The sequence below is a fragment of the Tamandua tetradactyla genome, chromosome 2 (assembly GCF_023851605.1).
Source record: "Tamandua tetradactyla isolate mTamTet1 chromosome 2, mTamTet1.pri, whole genome shotgun sequence".
NCBI classification, from domain to species: Eukaryota; Metazoa; Chordata; class Mammalia; order Pilosa; family Myrmecophagidae; genus Tamandua; species Tamandua tetradactyla.
In genome coordinates, this window is record NC_135328.1 from 123,803,331 (window position 1) to 123,824,682 (window position 21,352).

General features: G+C 38.7%; 1 protein-coding gene and 1 non-coding gene across 2 annotated transcripts; one reads left to right on the forward strand and one right to left on the reverse strand.

Annotated features, from left to right (window-relative positions):
• Nucleotides 1-442: 442 nt before the first annotated feature.
• On the reverse strand, nucleotides 443-18,324 carry PRXL2C (peroxiredoxin like 2C). The gene is made up of 6 exons (XM_077148727.1): nucleotides 18,067-18,324; nucleotides 17,526-17,594; nucleotides 15,875-15,928; nucleotides 15,610-15,715; nucleotides 10,265-10,396; nucleotides 443-1,746 (listed from the first exon to the last, which is right to left on the reverse strand). Exons 1-6 carry the CDS (start codon nucleotides 18,250-18,252, stop codon nucleotides 1,619-1,621), a joined length of 675 nt encoding a protein of 224 aa, XP_077004842.1. The 5' UTR covers nucleotides 18,253-18,324; the 3' UTR covers nucleotides 443-1,618.
• Nucleotides 18,325-20,404: 2,080 nt separating this feature from the next.
• Nucleotides 20,405-20,510, forward strand: LOC143675283 (U6 spliceosomal RNA). Its single transcript, XR_013171520.1, has one exon. It is a non-coding gene; the product is annotated as a U6 spliceosomal RNA (small nuclear RNA).
• The last annotated feature ends 842 nt before the right edge of the window (nucleotides 20,511-21,352 follow it).

Genomic DNA, 21,352 nt, shown 5'->3' on the forward strand with positions numbered 1-21,352 from the left:
AAAGGAAATAAAACGAAAACAGAAAAAAAAAATTTATACACACCATACCCCTTACCCCTCCCTTTCATTGATCACTAGCATTTCAAACTAAATTTATTTTAACATTTAACACCCACTCGAGTGAGTCACATCTCCATGGAGATAATCTAATCATGTTCCAACATACAATGCTAAGTAGAAACGGTTGCTCTCACAAGACTGGATCAGGATTAAAGCATGACTTTTCTAGGGTATATAAATCCTTTCAAACCAGCACAGGCAGTTTACCACTGTACATACTTAACTGTACCTTCCTGAAGTCACATAAAGAAATGTGCGGTACACCTATGCAATCTTTGTGTAAGCTACGATCCAGCAGTTTTAAATCTAAAATCTACAAAGGGTTCTGGGTTATCAGTCATCCTTTACCATAAGAAGTAGGACAAAATAAATTAGTTGTACATTTATGAGAAATTATACTTTTATTGATTAAAAGCATTATTGTCCGTGTAGACATACATGAAAACATTCAAATATTTGGAGACATTACATATATATATACTGTGTGACTTCATAGGCTATATATAAAAGTATTGTAAGTTCAAAGCAGCATTACACTTATTAATAATAAACAATATTTTCATTTTGCTGTACTTTTCATCAAAATTTCTAGAATACACCCAATGTTAAAACATATTAAGAAAAATAAATGATGACAATAATTCTCTAAATAAAAGAAATCTGGAGATAACGTGCAGCTCTCTAACAATGTACAACCAAACCACAGTGTACATTCAGGTTAAAAAGGTTTTCTAAACAAATTTTTAAAATTTCCTTTAAAAAACCATACTGATCATATTTTAAATATATATCTTTAATATCTAAAGCAAATATTTTTCCCTTTTACAAAAAAAAAGAAATTCTAGTGAAATTGATAGTGGGTGTGTTTTGAACACGGGCTATCTGAAAGGAATTCACTTGCCACATTTTCTCCTAGTAAAGCAATCAGAATGAAAACGTGGACTGCAGCCTATTTAATTTGCAACATTGTGGAGCTTGTTATGTAGAAATATGTCCCTTATATCATTTTAATGCTCTTTTCTGGCCTAAAAAGTTAATTATGCTCATAATGAAGCAGTTGGAAAATAGAGCATGTATGGAAAAGAAAAGAAAAACCTGTAATCCTTCCATACACGCCCCCACTGGCAATATTCTGATGTGTTTATTTCCTGCTTTTTTTCCCCCCCCAAGCATACCAAAATAAAGACATACATATAAAATAGGATCATACTGCTTATACAATTTCATACCCTGCTTTTTCACTGAATACAATGGTCTTGAGGTGCTTTGCCTTACTTTAAGTCCTCACAAAAATTTATAATTTAATGGCAAAAGAAACATTTCTCATTGAATGGATATACCATAATGTAAACAAATGTTCAGAATGGTATTTTAAATTTTAAAGCCTTATATAGCTTTACAGCCTCACAACGTGCAATTCAATCATCACATTCTCGCTGTATGTTTTTCTCACTCTTTGAAGACTGGAAGGGTCAGCAAGTATATAATGCACTACATCCAAAATACTTCAGATCCTATTCCCCAGGATCCACCTGAAAGCGAGAACTTCTGTACTGAGTCACACATGGATAACTGACGGTCTGCTTGTAAAGTTCACATGCTCAACTCCAACAAGCTGTAGAACCGAATTGATGGGTTTGTGATCCAATCTATTCCTATCGCGGTGTATGAAATGAATGGTATTGCCTGGAAGAGAAAAAGAATAAAAGGCTGAGGTTCACATAAAAATCATTATTCATTAGATTTATTGCTTACAAGGAAGCTTTTCAACTTTCAATTAGTCCAAAGGGAAAAAATTCATTACCTGGAGTATATTATATTCTCTATAGAATGCATAATAATTTTTAATTATGGCAATAAAGCATGACAAGGATTATAGTTAAATAAGAGTGATACTTAATATTTTATGAGCTCCAAGGGGAAAGATTCCTAAATTATGACCTTCTGTTAGAGGTCATTAAATCTAATTAAATAAAATATCCTGTAAAACAGAAAGGAATAATACAGAACTAATAGAGATAGCACAGGAAAATCACATCTGTTTCTTGAATATAATGGAATAAGTCACTCACTTAAAATCTCTCCCAAATATTGATTTAATAGTCTATCTGCATTATAACCATAGCCCAAAAGAGGCTGAAAAATAAGTGCATTAAGGCAATTAGTTACAGTACACACAGACGCCCATGATCCATTTATCTGCCCCAACTAAGACAATTTAGTCTATTTCTACAAGCTTCGGTTCTTGGACTCAAGACTAGAATTTTAACTTAAAATATCAGATTATGTATTGGAAGAGACATGTTTTTCTGCATGGTACTTAAATTTGTAATCTAAAATAATCACTAGGCTTAATGTCATAAACTGGCTTATTATTATCAAATAAGGCAAAATGAAATACTGGGTTAAGTATGATGTAGATTTGTGTAAATAAGTACACCTAGCTCTTTTCCTTAGAAGAGCTACATTTTTTTTCCAGTAAGTAGTATCAAAATATTCTCCCTATTAAGTATGTTTACAACTTTGCACATACATGAAACTCTCCTTGGGCTTTTCATTCTGACACAACTGAAGGTGTGGCCCAATGATCAGAGATACATAGATGAGGGAGCCAAAAAATACCTCCTGCAAGTAGTGACGATGGAATTAAGTCATTTAGAAATATAATGCAGAGGGTGCAAGAGCAATTCAGTGGTAGAATTCTCACCTGTCATGCTGGAAGACCCAGGTTTGAATCCTGGTTCATGTACTTTCGAAACAAGCAAGAAAACAAACAAACGAAAAAAAAAAAGAAGAAACAGAAAAATTCAACAAATGCTGCTGCAAGAAAGGATACTCACATGGAAAAAGAATGAAATGTGACCCCATACAAAAAAAAGAAAATATGATGTAATTTCATTTTGGGTTAATTTATAGGACTTGGTATTCTCATAAAACAAACCTTTTCAGCTAATCTAACTGATGTGAATTCATAAGAGGGAGGGAAAGGGGAATCCAATAAGAGAAGGATTTTAGTTCTAGTGTCCAGCAACAAGAAGCCACAGTGCCATAATATTTGGTCAAAACACTTCTAAAAACTTTATTTTAGACATTTAGAATTTATCAAAGTAAATTTTAATACTGTAGCTCTGAGAAGGAATGTCCACTTTAGGACAGTTTTAAAGAGGAAGAAGAACCAAGAACAATCAGCTTCTTAGCATATCATATATAGGTGTTTGTCCACAACTGCAATACTTGGACCTAAAAGAGCTGTAACCACTCGACACCTTTAGCAGAATGAAGCTAGTGGTATCTCAGGCAATCCAAACTAACCAGTAAAACTGTTAAAAGCTTACAGTAATTCCTGTTGAATGAGCTCTTGAGTCATGTTTCCTGTCCCCGATGCTAACTGCTTTCTGACACCTGACAAGTCTCCTAGTTTTAATAGGTATAAAAAAAAATATCACCAGTCGAGATGGCAGAGTGAGAGGCTTCGGGACACCACCATCTGTAGGAACTTTAAACAATGAGCAAGAGCTGGCAGAAATATCTTTCTAAAATCTCCACAAAAAAGTTAAAAGAACTGCAGTTGCACCAATGAACTAGATAACTTAAATGAAATGGACAAATTCCTGGAGACACACAAACAAGCTACACTGACTCAGGAAGACATAGAAGATCTCCACAAACCAATCACAAGTAAAGAGATTCAATCAGTCATCAAAAATCTTCCTACAAAGAAAATCCCAGGGCCAGATGGCTTCACAGGGGAATTTTATCAAACATTTCATAAAGAATTAACACCAATCCTGCTCAGACTTTTCCAAAAAACTGAGGGAAAAGGAACTCTACCTAACTCACTTTATGAAGCTAATGTAATTTTAATACCAAAACCAGGTAAAGACGCTATAAGAAAAGCAAACTACAGGCCAATCTCCCTAATGAACATAGATGCAAAAATTCTCAATAAAATATTCGCAAATTGAATCCAACAGCACATTAAAAGAATTATACACCATGACCAAGTGGGGTTTATATTAGGAATGCAAGGATGGTTCAACAAAGAAAATCAATTAATTTAATACAAAACCTTAACAAATCAAAATGGAAAAATCACATGATCATCTTGATAGATGCTGAAAAAGCATTCGACAAACTTCAGCATTGTTTTCTGATAAAAACATTCCAAAAGATAGGAATCAAAGGTAACTACCTCAGTATGATAAAGGGAATGTCTGAAAAACTGATAGCCAGCATCATACTCAGTGGAGAGAGACTGAAAGCTTTCCCCCTAAGATCAGGTACAAGACAAGGATGCTCACTGTCAATATTATTTTTCAACATTGTGGTAGAAATTCTAGCTAGAGCAATCAGGCAGGACAAATAAATAAAAGGCATGCAAATTGGGAAGGAAGAAATAAAGCTCCTATTATTTACAGATGATATGACACTATACTTGGAAGATCCTGAAAAATCTACAGCAAAGTTACTTGAGCTAATAAATTCAGCAAGGTGGCAGGATATAAAATTAATGTGCAAAAATCAGTAACATTTTTATACACAAGCAATGACCTAGCTGAGGAGTCCGTTAAGGAAAAACATCCATTCAAAATAGGAATTAAAAGAATCAGGTACCTAGGAGTGAACTTAACTAGGGACGTAAAGGACTGGAACGCAGAAAACTACATAACATTGCTAAGAGAAATCAAAGGAGATCTAAATAGGTGGAAAGACATTCCCTACTCATGGAAAGGAAGACTAAATATAGTTAAGGTGTCAATTATACCCAAATTCATCTACAGATTCAACACAGTACCAACCAAAATTTCAGCAACCTACTTTGAAGATTTGAAAAAGCTAACTATCAAATTCATCTGGAAGAGAAAGAGACTCTGAATAGCTGAAAGTATCCTAAAAAAGAACGAAGTGGGAGGATTAACACTCCCTAACTTTCAAACCTATTATAAAGCCACAGTGGGCAAAACAGCATGGTACTGGTACAAAGACAGAGGCACTGACCAATGGAACTGAATTGAGAGTGCAAAAATAAGACCACCAAATCAATGGTCAACTGTTTTTTTTTTTTACAGTCTATAGTCCAATTTTTATTGGTCCCATTAATGTCTTTTTTTTTTAACTTTTTTATTAATTAAAAAAATTAACAAACAAAACATTTAAATATCATTCCATTCTACATATACAATCAGTAATTCTTAATATCATCACATAGTTGCATATTCATCATTTCTTAGTACATTTGCATCGATTTAGAAAAAGAAATAAAAAGACGACAGAAAAATAAATAAAATGATAATAGAGAAAAAAAACACCTATACGTACCATACCCCTTACCCCTTGTTTTCATTTACCACTATTGCAAACTGAATTTATTTTAACATTTGTTCCCCCTATTACTTATTTTTATTCCATATGTTCTACTCTTCTGTTGATACAGTAGCTAAAAGGAGCATCAGACACAAGGTTTTCACATTCACAGAGTCTCATTGTGAAAGCTATATCATTGTTCAATCATCATCAAGAAACATGGCTACTGGAACACAGCACTACATTTTCAGGCAATTTCCTCCAGCCTCTCCACTACATCTTTTTTTTTTCACATGGGCAGGCACCGGGAATGGAACCCCGGTCCTCAGGCATGGCAGGCAAGCACTCTTACCTGCTGAGCCACCGTGGCCCGCCCACTCTCCACTACATCTTGAACAACAAGGTGATATCTACTTAATGCGTAAGAATAACCTCCAAGGTAACCTCTTGACTCTGTTTAGAATCTCTCAGCCATTGACACTTTGTCTCATTTTACTCTTCCCCCTTTTGGTTGAGAAGGTTCTCTCAATCCCTTGATGTTAATTCTCAGCTCATTCTAGGGTTTTTCTCAGTCCTTTGATGCTGAGTCTCAGCTCATTCCAGGATCTTTGTCCCACGTTGCCAGGAAGGTCCACACCCCTGGGAGTCATGTCCCACGCAGAGAGGGGGAGGGTGGTGAGACTGCTCATCATATTGGCAGAGATGAGAGGCCACATCTGAGCAACAAAAGAGGCTCTTTTGGGGGTGACTCTTAGGCCTAAATTTTAAGTAGACTTGACCTATCCTTTGTGGGGTTAAGTTCATGTGAACAAACCCCAAGACTGGGGGCTCAGCCTATAGCTTTGGTTGTCCACACTGCTTGGGTCAACTGATTTTTGACAAAGGCACCCAAATCCTCTGAACTGGGATAAAATAGTCTTTTCAATAATTGGGCATGGAAGAACTGGATATCAATAGCCAAGATAATGAAAGAGGACCCCTATCTTACACCTTACTCAAAAATTAACTCAAAGTTAATCAAACACCTAAATACAAGAACTAGCATCATAAAGCTTCTAGAAGAAAATGTAGGGAAACATCTTCAAGAACTAGTAGGGAGATAGCTTCCTACACTTTATACCCAAAGCACAAGCAACAAAAGAAAAAAAAAATAGATAAATGGTAACTCCTCAAAATCAAATGCTTCTGCACCTCAAAAGACTTTGTCAAAAAGGTGAAGAGACAGCCAACTCAATGAGACAAAATATTTGGAAATCACATATTGGACAAAGGTTTGATTTCCGTATATGCAAAGAAATCATACAACTCAACAACAAAAGAAGAAACAGCCCAATTATAAAATGGACTAAAGATATGAATAGGCATTTTTCTGAAAAGCAAATACAGAAGGCTCAAAAGCATATAAACAGATGCTCATTTTCAATGGCTATAAGGGAAATGCAGACCAAGAGTACAATGAGATACCACCTCACACCTATAAGAATGGCTGCTATTAAACAAACAGGAAATTATAAATGTTAGAGAGGATGTGGAAAAACTGGGACACTTTTGCACTGCTGGTGGGAATGTATAGTGGTGCAATCACTATGGAAGACTCTTTGGTGGTTCCTTAGGAAACTAAATATCGAGTTGCCCTATGACCCAGCAATAGCACTATTTGGTATATACCCAGAAGAGCTGAAAGCAAAGACGCAAACAGGCATTTGCACACCAATGTTCACAGCAGCATTATTCACAATCGCCAAAAGATGGAAGCAAACCAAATGTTCATCAACAGAAGAGTGGATCAACAAAATGTGGTATATATACACAATGGAATATTATGCAGCAGTAAGACAAAATGACATCCTGAAGCACACAACAAGAGGCATGAGCCTTGAGGACATATGCTGAGTGAAGTTAACCAGACACAAAAGAATAGATACTATATGAGTTCACTTTTATGACCAGCATAAAGGTATAAACAAAGAGGCTTATAATACAGAATATAAGAAACTTAGAGATACATAGAAGCTAGAGATGGGAATATAACCCTCTAGCCTCCTATATTCTGGAGCAGCTAGAAGGAAAAAATCTGAGCTGATTCTATGGTTGCCCATGACAAACTCTGGGATCTGTCCTGTAACCACTTGTTGAAGAGTGCCTTGAAAACTACTCCTTTTTTATTTCTTTGCTTTGTATATATGTTATACTATAGAATAAAAAAAATTAAAATAAATAAATAAATAATTGCAGTATCAGGGCAAGCCAGCCCAGAATCAAGAAAAAGGCTTAAAAGTGGTGGGATCTCACAGCACCCTGGCCGGCCTCTCCCTTATTCCGCCACCAGCTTAGTGCAGAGCTTCTTAGGGCCCGAGCGCAGACCCCTGGCCCCAGTTCCAGAGGGAGCAGAGCAGCCCTCATGCACACACTGCAAACGTGTGTCTTACCCAGTCGGTCTGGCCATGGCCTGAGGGGCTCATCCTCCCAGAGTAGGTCCTGCAGTGGAAGGTGGTTCACTGATCCCCCTACAAAGAGCAGGCAAGTGGCTGCATGGGGTGAGGGGCTGCTGACTCTAGGATGAGCAGCGCAGTGCCCAGGACCATGAGGAAACTATTTTCGAGAGAAGAGGGGACATTCACATCCATGTAGACAGGATTTCTTAGGGCCAAACCTGAATGCCCAGGACAAGACACACCTGCAGAAAGGACGACGGAGGGCTTGGCATGAAGCTATTCTCCAGATTCACTGTATGGAGAAGTGCTAAAGGAGAGAGCCTGTCCAAGTCATCTGCAGAGACTGGGAAAGGTGTTTTCTTTCTCCTTTCTTTCTTCCTTTCTTTTATTAGTTCCTGGCATTCAGGGAAAGCTCTGTCATAACATCAGCACGATACAAGTTTAAGGAATGCATGCCTCAGAGTCTAAATTCCAACAATGATGCATTAAAATATCAAAATTTCCAGGTTTAAACAAAGTAATACAATTCACAAAGAAACAGGAAGTGATGGCTCAGGTGAAGGAGAAGATTAGAGTACCAGAAACCACCAATGAGGCTGCTCAGACCTGGGACATCCCAGAGGAAAAGACTTTTTTAAAAAATGGTCCTAAACATGCCCAAAGAGCTAAAGGAAAACATGGACAAAGAACTACAGGAAATCAGGGAAATGACAGATGAGCACAAAGAGAGTATCGATAGTGAGATGGAAATTATGAAAAGGAACCAAAGACAACTCTGAGTCTGTATCTGGTAAAACTGTCTTTCAAAAATGAGGGAGGAATTAAGACATTCCCAGAAAAACAAAAGCTGAGGGACTTCTTCACCATCAGACTCGCCCTACAAGTCAGGCCAAAAGGGAGTCCTGTAGGTTGAAAGGAAAGGACACTAGACATGAAATCAAAGCCACATGGAGAAATAAAGATCTCCAGTAAATTAACATCATGGACAAATACAAATACCAGTATTATTGTATTTATTTGTAACTCCACTTTTTACTTCCTATAGGATCTAAAAGGCAAATGCATAAGATACAACAATAAATCAATGTCCGGGACTCATAATGTATAACTATGTAATCTGTGATACAAGGTACATAAAATTAGGTGGGTGAAGGGGTTCGGGAGCATAGTTTATGTTTGGTATTGATGTTGTTAAATTGGTAGCTAAGCAAATGAGATTGGTAGAGACTTAATGTGTTAAATTTAAGATCATGGTAACCATGAAGAAACTTAGTTATTAGAGAACATGCAAACTCCTAGTGACAGAAAGTAAAGCACAGGTTACCAGGGGTGGGAGTGAGGGCAATAGGGAGTTAATGTAAAATGAGCATAGGGTTTCATCTGGGGTGAAGGGCAAGTTATAGTAATGGATACTGGTGAAGATGCTGTAACACTGCATGTGATTAATCTGACTGTACTGTGTACTGGAAATGGGAAGGTTTATGTTGAATATATGATTCTATAAAAAAAAGGAAAAGAAAAGCTGAAGAGATAATGGCAATTAAATGTAATACATGGCACCAAATGGGAGCTAAGAATGGAGGTAAAAAAGGCTCAAAAGGTTTCACACCTAAGCTGGCAGTGCCCCACAAAAAAAAAAAAAAAAAAAAAAAAAGGCTCAAAAGGACATTACTGGGACATAAGAAAATATTGGAATATAGATTGTAAGCTTTATATCTTAACTTTATAGATTTAAATTTTTGGAGCTTGATAACTGCACTTAAGGCAATTACATAAATGAATATACTTGTTTATAGGAAATGTACATGAAAGTGTTGTGTGCCAAGGAGTAAAATGTACACAACCTGCTCTTAGACGTTCAGAAAATAGATAGACAGATGGACAGACAGACAGGGCAAAGGAGGCAAAATGTTAAAACTGGCAGGTCTGGGTACCTGGTGGAGGGGGTTTGTTGGTGTTCTCTGTATAGGGTTTGTATTATTTTTGCTGCTGTCCTGTAAGTCTGAAATTATTATTTATTGCCAAATAAAAAGTTAAAGAATATATATAATATTATTCTATAGACATAAAAAAAAAGCTCTTGATGACTCTTCCCTATTTTGAAATCTTCACCTTCACTGAACATTTTTAAAAAGTGTTATAAAACTTTTAAAAAATATATTATATATACAACCATATATAAATCACAAGAACAGAATCACACCTTGGCCTTTCCCTTTCTCAATCACTCGAAATCCCTCAGGCATGGAATGACAGGCACCTTACATTAAACAAATAGACATCAAAGTACACAGACATCTTTGAAAACAAAAATGCCCCCCTATGAAATCACAACACCCTGGCGTCAATGGGACGTCAAGGTCCCCATTTTCTTAGGGTGGCTATTTCATGAAGAAAGTGAATGGCCTCTGGACATTTAAAAGGCACAGCCCATGTACCTGCTGAACCTGTGCTGTGATGCTTACCTGGACCTAAGATGATGGTTCCACCTTGCTGAGCCGGGTCTCCTTGAAAATCAAAAAGAGGGCCAGTCACCGCCCGCCACAGGCTCTGAATGCTTCCCAAGAGCATGTTTGACTTCACATGGGGGCTCTGTCCTGAAATATTGGGAATTTTTTTTTTTTGTTTGTTTGTTTGTTTGTTTGTTTTTTTGTTTTTTTTATTAATTAAAAAAAGAATTAACAAAACAATTAGAAATCATTCCAATCTACATGTACAATCAGTAATTCTTAATAACATCACATAGTTGCATATTCATCATTTCTTAGTACATTTGCATCGATTTAGAAAAAGAAATAAAAAGACAACAGAATAAGAATTAAAACAATAATAGAAAGAAAAAAAAACAAAAACAAAAAACCTATACCTCACATGCAGCTTCATTCAGTGTTTTAACATAATTGCATTACAATTGGGTAGTATTGTGCTGTCCATTTCTGAGTTTTTATATCCAGTCCCGTTGTACAGTCTGTATCCCTTCATCTCCAATTATCCCTTCTCTTTTTTTTTTTTTTTAATTAACGGAAAAAAAGAAATTAACCCAACATTTAGAGATCATACCATTCTACACATGCAATCATTAATTCTTAACATCATCACATAGATGCATGATCATCATTTCTTAGTACATTTGCATTGGTTTAGAAGAACTAGCAACATAACCAAAAAAGATATAGAATGTTAATATAGAGAAAAAAATAAAAGTAATAATAGTAAAATCAAAACAAAACAAAACAAAACAAAACAAAAACCTATAGCTCAGATGCAGCTTCATTCAGTGTTTTAACATGATTACTTTACAATTAGGTATTATTGTGCTGTCCATTTTTGAGTTTTTGTATCTAGTCCTGTTGCACAGTCTGTATCCCTTCAGCTTCAATTACCCATTGTCTTACCCTGTTTCTAACTCCTGCTGAACTCTGTTACCAATGACATATTTCAAGTTTATTCCCGAATGTCCGTTCACATCAGTGGGACCATACAGTATTTGTCCTTTAGTTTTTGGCTGGATTCACTCAGCATAATATTCTCTAGGTCCATCCATGTTATTACATGGTTCATAAGTTTATCTTGTCTTAAAGCTGCATAATATTCCATCGTATGTATATACCACAGTTTGTTTAGCCACTCTTCTGTTGATGGAGATTTTGGCTGTTTCCATCTCTTTGCAATTGTAAATAATGCTGCTATAAACATTGGTGTGCAAATGTCCGTTTGTGTCTTTGCCCTTAAGTCCTTTGAGTAGATACCTAGCAATGGTATTGCTGGGTCGTATGGCAATTCTATATTCAGCTTTTTGAGGAACCGCCAAACTGCCTTCCACAGTGGTTGCACCCTTTGACATTCCCACCAACAGTGGATAAGTGTGCCTCTTTCTCCGCATCCTCTCCAGCACTTGTCATTTTCTGTTTTGTTGATAATGGCCATTCTGGTGGGTGTGAGATGATATCTCATTGTGGTTTTGATTTGCATTTCTCTAATGGCCAGGGACATTGAGCATCTCTTCATGTGCCTCTTGGCCATCCGTATTTCCTCTTCTGAGAGGTGTCTGTTCAAGTCTTTTTCCCATTTTGTAATTGGGTTGGCTGTCTTTTTGTTGTTGAGATGAATATTGGGAATTTTATATTTAAATGTTTTTATACTTTAATGTTACTTAAATGTTATTTTCTGCTCTGTAAAATGTTAAAACGTTAGTATCTTTATAAAATATTTTCTTTCTTTTTTTTATGGAATGCATACTATTTAATGCTTCAGAGATCATTAGTAAAAGAAAATATTACAGCCACACACACCCTCTGAGAGTTTAGCTAATGAATGTCTCCCAGCTGCTATTGAAAAATCAGCAGCAGCATCAATACCAATTTCAAGACAAGGCACAGCTGACAGATGTTTGAAGGCATAAATCAGGTTGTATAAGGATTAAATTATTAAGCCCCCCATGCCTTTAAAAGACAAAGGTGCAACAGCAAACTATTTCCAGTCACTTGAGTACAAACAAAACATGGGTCTTGGGTTTTATTATGTAGCAACACCAATAGGAGCTTCAGTGGTATAATGCTAAAATCTAACCACTTTAGGTAAGAACAGCTTTTACTGTTACCTTTCTGTTTTTGTTTTGTTTTTTTTTAATTCTTAAATTAAAAAAAATACAACAAATGCAAACATTCTTAACTTATGATCATTCCATTCTATATATAATCAGTAATTCACAATATCACACAGTTGCATATTCATCATCATGAGCATTTCTTAGAACATTTGCATCAATTCAGAAACAGAAATAAAAAGACAACAGAAAAAAATTCATTCATACCATACCCCTTACCCCTCCCTTTCATTGATCACTAGCATTTCAATCTAAATTTATTTTAACATTTATTCCCCCTATTATTTATTTTTATTTCATATGTTTTACTTGTCTGTTGATAAGGTAGATAAAAGGAGCATCAGACACAAGGTTTTCATAATCACACAGTCACATTGTGACAGCCATATATTTTCTTTCTTCTAAGTCATTTCTACTTGTCTTTTCCTTCATGCAGGGTTTCTCTGGGCCACCTAATTCTTACGCATTGTAGGATATTCAGCACATCCCTGGCCTCTACCCACGAAATTCCAGTAGCGCATGTACTACTACCCTCAGTGTGACAACCAAAAATGTCTCTAGACATTGCCAGAAGTTTCCTGGGGGGCAAAATCGTCCCCGGTTAAGAACCACTGCTTTAAAGGAAGAAGTGATAATAGATCCAGGTCATTTTCTCCCACAGAAAAAAAAAAATCTGCAACAGATTTCTCAAATTGGCAGTGTTTCCTTCTAAATTCCAAATTTATACTCTTTTAACCTCTCAACCCAGTAACAGATGTCTGTACTCCATTTCAAGAGACACTACAGCAGATTGTTATATGTTGGTCAAAATCTGATTCCTCTTCCTGGGCCCACAGCTAAACTCTATTTCCCAGTCTTCCTTGCAGTTAGGAACGGCCATGTGACTATGCTCTAACCAACAGAATGTGAAAGCAATGATGTGTGCCACTTGCACGCCAGCTCCTGAATACCTCCATGAGCAATTCTCCATGCTCTTGGGTTGAAAGCCTTGGGCTGAAAATGGCACAGCCACAAGATGGAAGGGGCCTGGGTGCCTGAATCACTGTTTGGAGCAAAAGTACTCATTGAAGAGAAACAACCATCTTGAACTTTAAATGAATAAGAAATAACCTTCTATCATGTTATGCTACTGAAGCTTTGGGCCTTAGCTGCTACAACAGCTACTATAATAGCTACTATAATCACCTTTCTAGTTTTCCTTATTTGTTGGTCTTTCTATTTCTGTTCTCACAGTGACTAATACACTTCACTTTATTCCCACTTCGATTGCCTGGTTCAGAACAAAGCTTCCTGTTCCTTTCAAACTCAACCTCTTTACTTTTCTTCCTCCTTATTTTTCTCCTATCCTTGCCTGTTTATGACTTGCTTTTAGCATTTATTTTGATGATAATGCAAAGTTTCACCTGATATCCTAATATTTCCAGACACCTATTATTTTCCTTCATCCTTCCAACTCTTTATTGCTTTAAATTCTATATACTGCCGGGCATTCATCAAACCAAGAAACAAATTCAGGCTCATTAGCTTAGAGACATGAGTAAAAGACTAAAATGTACTGTTTTGTAGAATTCTATATCTAAAGGGAAAACCCAGAAATACACATTCTCTTCTTATATCCAGGGTAGACATCATTTAATATTTCAGATATTTTAGAAATCTAAGAAAATTCACAACCCAGAATTTAATACTTTGTTTTTGAGCACAATCTAATTTTGCCAATTTGAATTTATGTATGTGCAAAACTCTTTTGTTTTTCAAATCCATTACTTGTAGCTAACTGCTTTATTTCCTCATTCTTTGTCTTAGCAAAAGGGGTATTTTAAATTATAATTATGTAATATCTTTTCATTGTCTTAATTTTCAAGTAGGACTATTCTGAAACTAATCCTGAGAAATATAAATATTTTATATAAATAAAAAAGTATAAATATACCTTTATACTTTTCATTGAGGTACTGTTAAAAATTATTCTATGAAAACCCAATATTTTTTGTTTGGACAGACAGTACTTTAATACAAGTAAACGGAATTTAAAAGATTCTAATATACCTTCTCTAATAATTATAAGCACATATTTGCTTGGAATTCATCTGTTTTCTTTTCAAGTCTGTATCTTTATTTTGGCAATGACTAGTGAGATTTAATTAAAGTGAAAACTCACAGTTTATATCTGAAGTGCTAAATGATATGCAGAACTTACAAATGTTGAGTCTCCATAATAGCACATGAAAATAGCATACAAGAAAGTAAGGCTGACAATCTGTCCTGTTACAATTTCCCAAACTGCAGAGACAAAGAGAGAGAGAGAAAGAGAGAGAGAATGCAAACACTGTGTATACGCCAGCTCATCATCAGTTTAGACTGCCTTTTTAAAAAACTTCTGCCAAGGGACCATGCCAACTTCATCTCATGAATAGGTCCTAGACCCACCTCCTCCCTCCATCTCCACTGCAGGCCCTGTGATTTCTTCCTAGCCTATTACCACAACCCAACTCACTGTCTTGGGTTTGGCCTGCTCCAATTCCTCCTCCAAAGGGAGTATGTGATTCTACCACTTTTCCACTTCAAACACTTGTCACAGCCTTCAGAATACACCCAACCTCTTGGTCTGTCACACCAGACCTGACATCAGTTGGTCACAACCTCTTCATCGGTTCACACCAACCTCCCAACTGGCTCCCAGACTCCAGCTAGAGATACCACCTGCCACGAGTCCTGTCTTTTCATGCCTCTGTGCTTCAGCACATCCTACTTTCTGTCACATTTCCCCACCCTTGTCTTCACCCAGCTAAATCCTTTAGGGGACAGCCTAGACTTTACGTCCTCTGCAAAGCCTTCCCAGACCTTCTTCCTCTCGCTTTTCTGGCACAGTTGTTATTTTATATATTTGTGTATTTATCCTCATGATCATTTTTATAACTTTTGCATCAGTCCAGAAAAAGAAATAAAAAGAAAAAACCCATACATCCTAAACTGCTTACCCCTCCCTCTCACTGACCACAATGAGGTACTAAACTTCCTAACAGCCTTCTGTGTCATTACACCCGGAAAATGGAATCTTTTAAGAGTCTGGTGTATCTGTCTACACCACTTATTGGAATCACAAAAAGAAGCATGATTTATGAATTTGCTCCATTATGAGTATAACATACAAACATGAAAACACACCATCAGCTTCTCTACCCAAGACACGTCACGTCTTACCTGAGGAGACAATTTCTTCACCTCTTTTCATTCCCAATCTTTTATAAATTTCTCTCTCAGGATCAACATAGATTTCATGAGAATATCCAGTCAGTTTGCAGAATGGCTAAAGAAAGAGAGCAGCTGGGATTTTTAATAGGAAAATAAGAGAAAAGTAACAACAATCTAATGTGATTTGTGCAAATTTTACCTATACTTAGTGTCTGAAATAAAATTATGTCTGGAACAGATTTAATGTTAAGTTCTCAACCTGTTAGATATTTACCTCAATATGATGGTAGGACGACTGTCCAATCACTATCAGCGTGACATCTGCTTCCTTCAGAGAAAAAACAAAAAGGACATGCACAGATGATTAGAAATTATATATCTTTAAAAATATATAAAATAAATTATGTTTTATGCAACTTTCCTTAACCCAACTTTTTTATTCCATTCTAATGCCACCTATAGGCTTCTAAAACAGCAAAATCAGAGCAAAGAAATATATGATAAAATATTCAATTCATTCAGAAAATTATTTCGCCAAGTATTTCAAAATGATATAATAATTCTCTTCACTTCCCCCAAAGGTATACATAAAAAATAAAAGCTATTAAAGCTGGGTGATTTAATCGGAGATTTTTACTTTCTTCTTACATTCCAGTTGACATCTGTTGGACACAGATCTTAGATTCAGAAAGGCTGTCCAGTACCTTCACACAAAGCTCACTTGCACGAACTCACTGCCCTTACTCCTGGGTGGGACATGACTCCCTGGGGTGTAAATCTCCCTGGCAATGTGGAACAAGACTCCCAGGAAAGAGTCGGGACATGGCATCATGGGACTGAGAAAGCCTTCCTGACCAAAAGGGGGAAGAGAGAAATGAGACAAAATTAAGTTTCAGTGGCTGAGAGATTTCAAACAGAGTGGTTATCCTGGAGGTTATTCTTATGCATCATATATATTTCTTTTTAGCTTATGGTGCATTGGAGTAGCTGGAGGGAATACCTGAAACCATAGAGCTGTTTCAGTAGCCTGGATTCTTCAAGATGACTGTATAAAGATATAGTTTACAACGTGACTGTGTGATTGTGAAAAGCTTGTGTTTGTTGCTCCTTTTACCCAGGGTATGGACAGGTGAGTCAAAAAAATATGGATAAAAAAATAAATAATAGGGCGGACAAAGGGTAAAATAAATTGGGTAGATAGGCATATTAGTGGCCATTGAGGGGGAGGGTTAAGGTGTAAGGGAGGTACAAGTTTTTTCTTTCTGTTTTTCAACAGTGATGGAAATGTTCTAAAAATGATCATGGCGATGACTACACAATTATGTGATGATATTTTACGCCATTGATCGTATACTTCGGATGAATTGCATGTGCGTGAAGATATCTCAATAAAAATATAAAAACAAAACCAAAAAAACTTACCTGGAGATAAGCCTATGTATGTGCCTGAAGGAAACCATATATCTGGTTGTCATAGGCACGAGGGATGTGCATTAATTAACAAATACACATTTTCCCCTTTAAGATAAAATAATATTTCCTACAGTGAACAAATATTTGGAGTGTAATCAAAGAAGTAAAAGGAAGAATATGTCAGTAATTTCCAAATTTATGTTTTTGATCATCATTCCACACTTAAAAACAGACTGTCAGGTAATATGAAAATGAGCACCGTGGTTAGCAGGTTTATAAGCAGGCAGCATTGAACGAAGTAGGACAGAGGTCGATTGCTAAAGTGTATCTCCTGTTTTTGGAGGTGTTGGAGAGGTGAAAGGGGGCGAGGTGAGGTATGAGGACATAAAGCTCTGGTACTGCAGGTGTCTGCGCGCTCCATGCACACCCACTGCCCTTCTTGCAAACCACAGGTAGCTTTCAGAACGTAGCCCTGAAGTGGGCACTGGACCCTTAGTTTTCAGAAAACTTACTTGTAAAAAACTCGTGGGGATTTTGGCCAGATCTTCTACATATTCCTTGCAGATATAACACAGAAAATGCTGAAATTACAACAAGGCAAAGAGGATAAGTTAGCCACACACCATCCTCCAGGACCAGAAAGGACCAAGTATTTCATTCTACGTGAAGCTAATAGCCAAGACAGGGTGGGGAGTGGGGAGGGGAGGTGTCCAAGGCGCCCAGTTTGCATTAAAATCCGGCTGCACCCAGTCCGCAGCTGGGCCGCCCCTCCGCCTGGGAAAAGGGCCTCGGCTGGAAGGAGTGCGGGGGGAGGAGTGTGTGTGTGTGGGGGGAACACGACACTGTTTCCCATTCCCGTTAAAGGAAACGGGGGGACGGGAGGAGCAGTTCCCATTCCGGAAGCCTGTGGTGGGCGGGAAAGGCCCGGCCCGGCGGACCCTCCCTCTCAGGCTCCAAACCCTCCGAGGGCCCCGACACGGACCCCGGGCGGGGGAAGCACCCTGCGCCTGCCACCCCGCGGCGCTCCCCCTGCGCCCCGCCACCCGCGCTCACACGCACGAAGACCACGACGGCCCGGCGCTCCCGGAACAGCGCGCCGAACGGCAGCCGCTTCCCGGAGGCGTCCAGCACGGGCAGCTCGGCCACTGCGGCAGCAAGGGGCTGCCCACGCTCAGGGCCGCTCGGCGCCGGGGCTGCGTGGCCGCTGACCTGCCGCGTGACCGGGGCTGGGGCGGCCATCGCGCCCTGCGTCCGAGGGCCTCCGGGCACGCGCGGGCCGCGGCCGGGAGGGGTGCACCCGGAAGATCCACACACCCGCAGGGTGGCGGGCGGGGCGCGCGGGGCGGAGCGGCGCGGGGCGGAGCGCGGAGCTCCGGCGGGGCAGAGGGGGCGGGTCGGAGTCCGGGGTGCGGGCGCGGGCGCACCGGGGGAACTGGACCCCGGGGGTGCAAGGCGCGCCGGGGACTTGGCCAGGAGGCTAGCACGACGCAGAACGGCGGGGGCGGAACGAGGTCCGGGCTGGGCCCTCCTGGGCCGCGTGGAGATGCGGGTGCCGAGCGCGGGCCTTGCAGCTTCCGGAACGTGCAGACCACGCAGGGGTTTTCTTCCTCGGGGATTCGGGGTAGGAGGAGCGAGAGATTTGGGAGGAGAAACGCGTTTTTTGAGGAGAAAGCGCCCTGTACTCCAAAGTCGTCTAGACCTACGTTAGTTCTTAACCTATGTACTCACGAGAACCAGAGTTGCCCAGCAAATTAAAAGGAATATTCTACTCAGGACAATCATATCTGTTAACCGATAGGGTTATTGTTTTTCTTTTCATTCCTTTTTTAACCCAACCCTTCCTCAGCTCTGGTAATACTCCTTTTTTGAGATATCAATTACGTATAGTGTGATGTACAGACTAAAAGTGCGGAGTTGGATTAATCTTTCCAACATTATATCATGAAAATTTTCAAGCATACCGAAAAGCTTGAAGAATTTAACAGTGGACACCGTATATCCACCACCTAGAGTCTACCCCTAACGTTTTGCTACGCTTTATCACACGTGTATCCACAGTTAGTTGAGTTTTACCTAATTATCCATCCCTGCCATTCACACCCCTCTCAAAATACTAGAACTTTTTCATCACTGGAGAAAATTCCCTCAGCTCCACTATTTTTAACAGTGGGAATAATAAACCTATTTTAGAATTGTACTGGGGATTTCAAGAGTCCATGTCATTTCCAGAGTGCTTCTAGCTAAAGCTGTTGATCAGACCTTGATGTGAGGTAACCCAGCCGTGTGTCCTGTGTGAGTCCCTGAAATGGTAGATCGACAAGGTTGAGGACGATAAGGTGAGAGAGCCGACATCAGCTTTGTAGAGGAAGTCCCACCATGTCCCAGGTGTACCTGTCAGCTAGTGCTTTCTCAAAAATATCTTTGCTTTTTTTTTTTTCAAACAGTTCCCATATACCACTCTGTTAGTAACACCTTGCATTAGTGTGGCTCATTTATGATTCACGAAAGAACATTTTTATAATTGTTATTAACTAGAATCCATCCTTTACAATAGGGTTTGCTGTGTAGGACAATTATATATTTTACTTTTTATTCTAGTAACATATATGCGACCTAAAATTTCCCTTTTTAACCGCATTCACAAATACACTTCAGTGCTGTTAATTACATTCACAATGTTATGCTACCGTCATATGGGGCAGTCTTTTAAGCAAACTTCCTGTTCCACTTCAATTTCTCCTAGGGCAGGCAGAGGGAAATTGAGGAATTTCTGCAGTCTCCACGAGACCCAACCAGCTTTAGACTTGAAATGGGGTCTCTCATGGGTGGTGGTGGCCTGTGTGCAAGACTTGCAGGGCAGGAGCAGATAACATGCAGGTTCTTTGTCTTTATAAGTGCACTCACTCTTCTGTGTGGATTTGGAGTTCAGAAAGTTCGCTCCTCTCTATGACGTGTGTCTCGTTGAAGCCCTTCGGGGCAGCAGCCTACGTCAAGGGCAGAGCACTGCTCAGAGGATGTGACTGATGTGACTCAGCCACAACGTGTAGGAGAAGCTGGTTCTGAATCCTCTGGCTTTCCATGGTGTGACAACTGAGGACTCCTACTTTATTGAGCACATTTAAATGATACTTGGTTTGAGAGGTCCTGAAGTGGGTTTAGAAATGTTTAAGCATAGATCTGTTTGTAAATCAAGATAAATTGTGTGCCCTATGTACTCTGGAATGCCTCAGTGAATCCACAGGAGTGTTTTAATTATTAGAGGAAAACAGAAGTTCATCTGTGAGACACCTCACACGGAAGACTTTGACTGCGCTACATTTCTTTGAATGACATCCTATCTCTGCAAAGCTGGGTTGTTAAGAAGCAAGTACCACATAAAAATCCATGTTGAGTGCTTGTTTTGTAGCACATATACTAAAGTTGGGACAATATAGAGAAGATTGGCATGGCCCCCACACAAGGATGACATACAAACTCATTTAGGGTTCCATATTAAAACACCCATGTTGAACAGGAAATGGGATAGCCAGGCATCTGATTCCAAAATTTCCCAGTCTTAGAGTCCTGTGCAGGACAGACCCAGAGCGAGTGGGTATGTTACTAGTTCACGAAGTATTCTGGCCCTTAGTTTGAGAGTCCCAACCTCTTGATTTCTGGTGATTTGGTGTTCTGCATGATTTTTTTTTTTGAAGTACTGTTACAGTTATGATTAAATAATAATTAGTTTCTTGCCTGTTTCCATAGGTAGGCAGTAAGCTTCCTGAAAACATGGTCCATGTCCATCTTGTTCATAGCTCCAGGGTTTAACCCAGAGCTGCGTATACAGAAAGTGCCCAGTCAATATTCATGAATGAATGAACTTATTTTTTCTTGTCCTTATGCTTTCTTCTTCTTGGACTTCTCCCTCTACTTGTCTGCCCCCATTTTATTTTTCTTTCTTTCTCCCCACTATGTCCCTGGCATGCTGATATTACCCTCAGACCTGGATGAGTTCTATGATTGCACTGTGGTCTGAAAATAGTGCATTACTGGTTATTCATCTCTGGTGCTATCACTAATGAGCCTTCACTTTCCTGAAACGAGAGGTTAATTCACCAGCAAACATCGTAGATTGAAGGGGTAAGTTGGTGCAAAACCAGCTTTTTGAAATAGAACTTGCCCCCAAAAAGGTAGGGGTCAAGGTCTTTTCCTTTCCTTGTATAACTATGTAGTCCTGGGTAAGAGGAAAAGGTAGTAAAAATCTAACCCTGAAAGCAAAATTTGGATTTTATCATTAGCTGGTAAACACTTGCTATCAGGAGATTACAATATTTAGCAGGGAAAATGAAATACACAGATT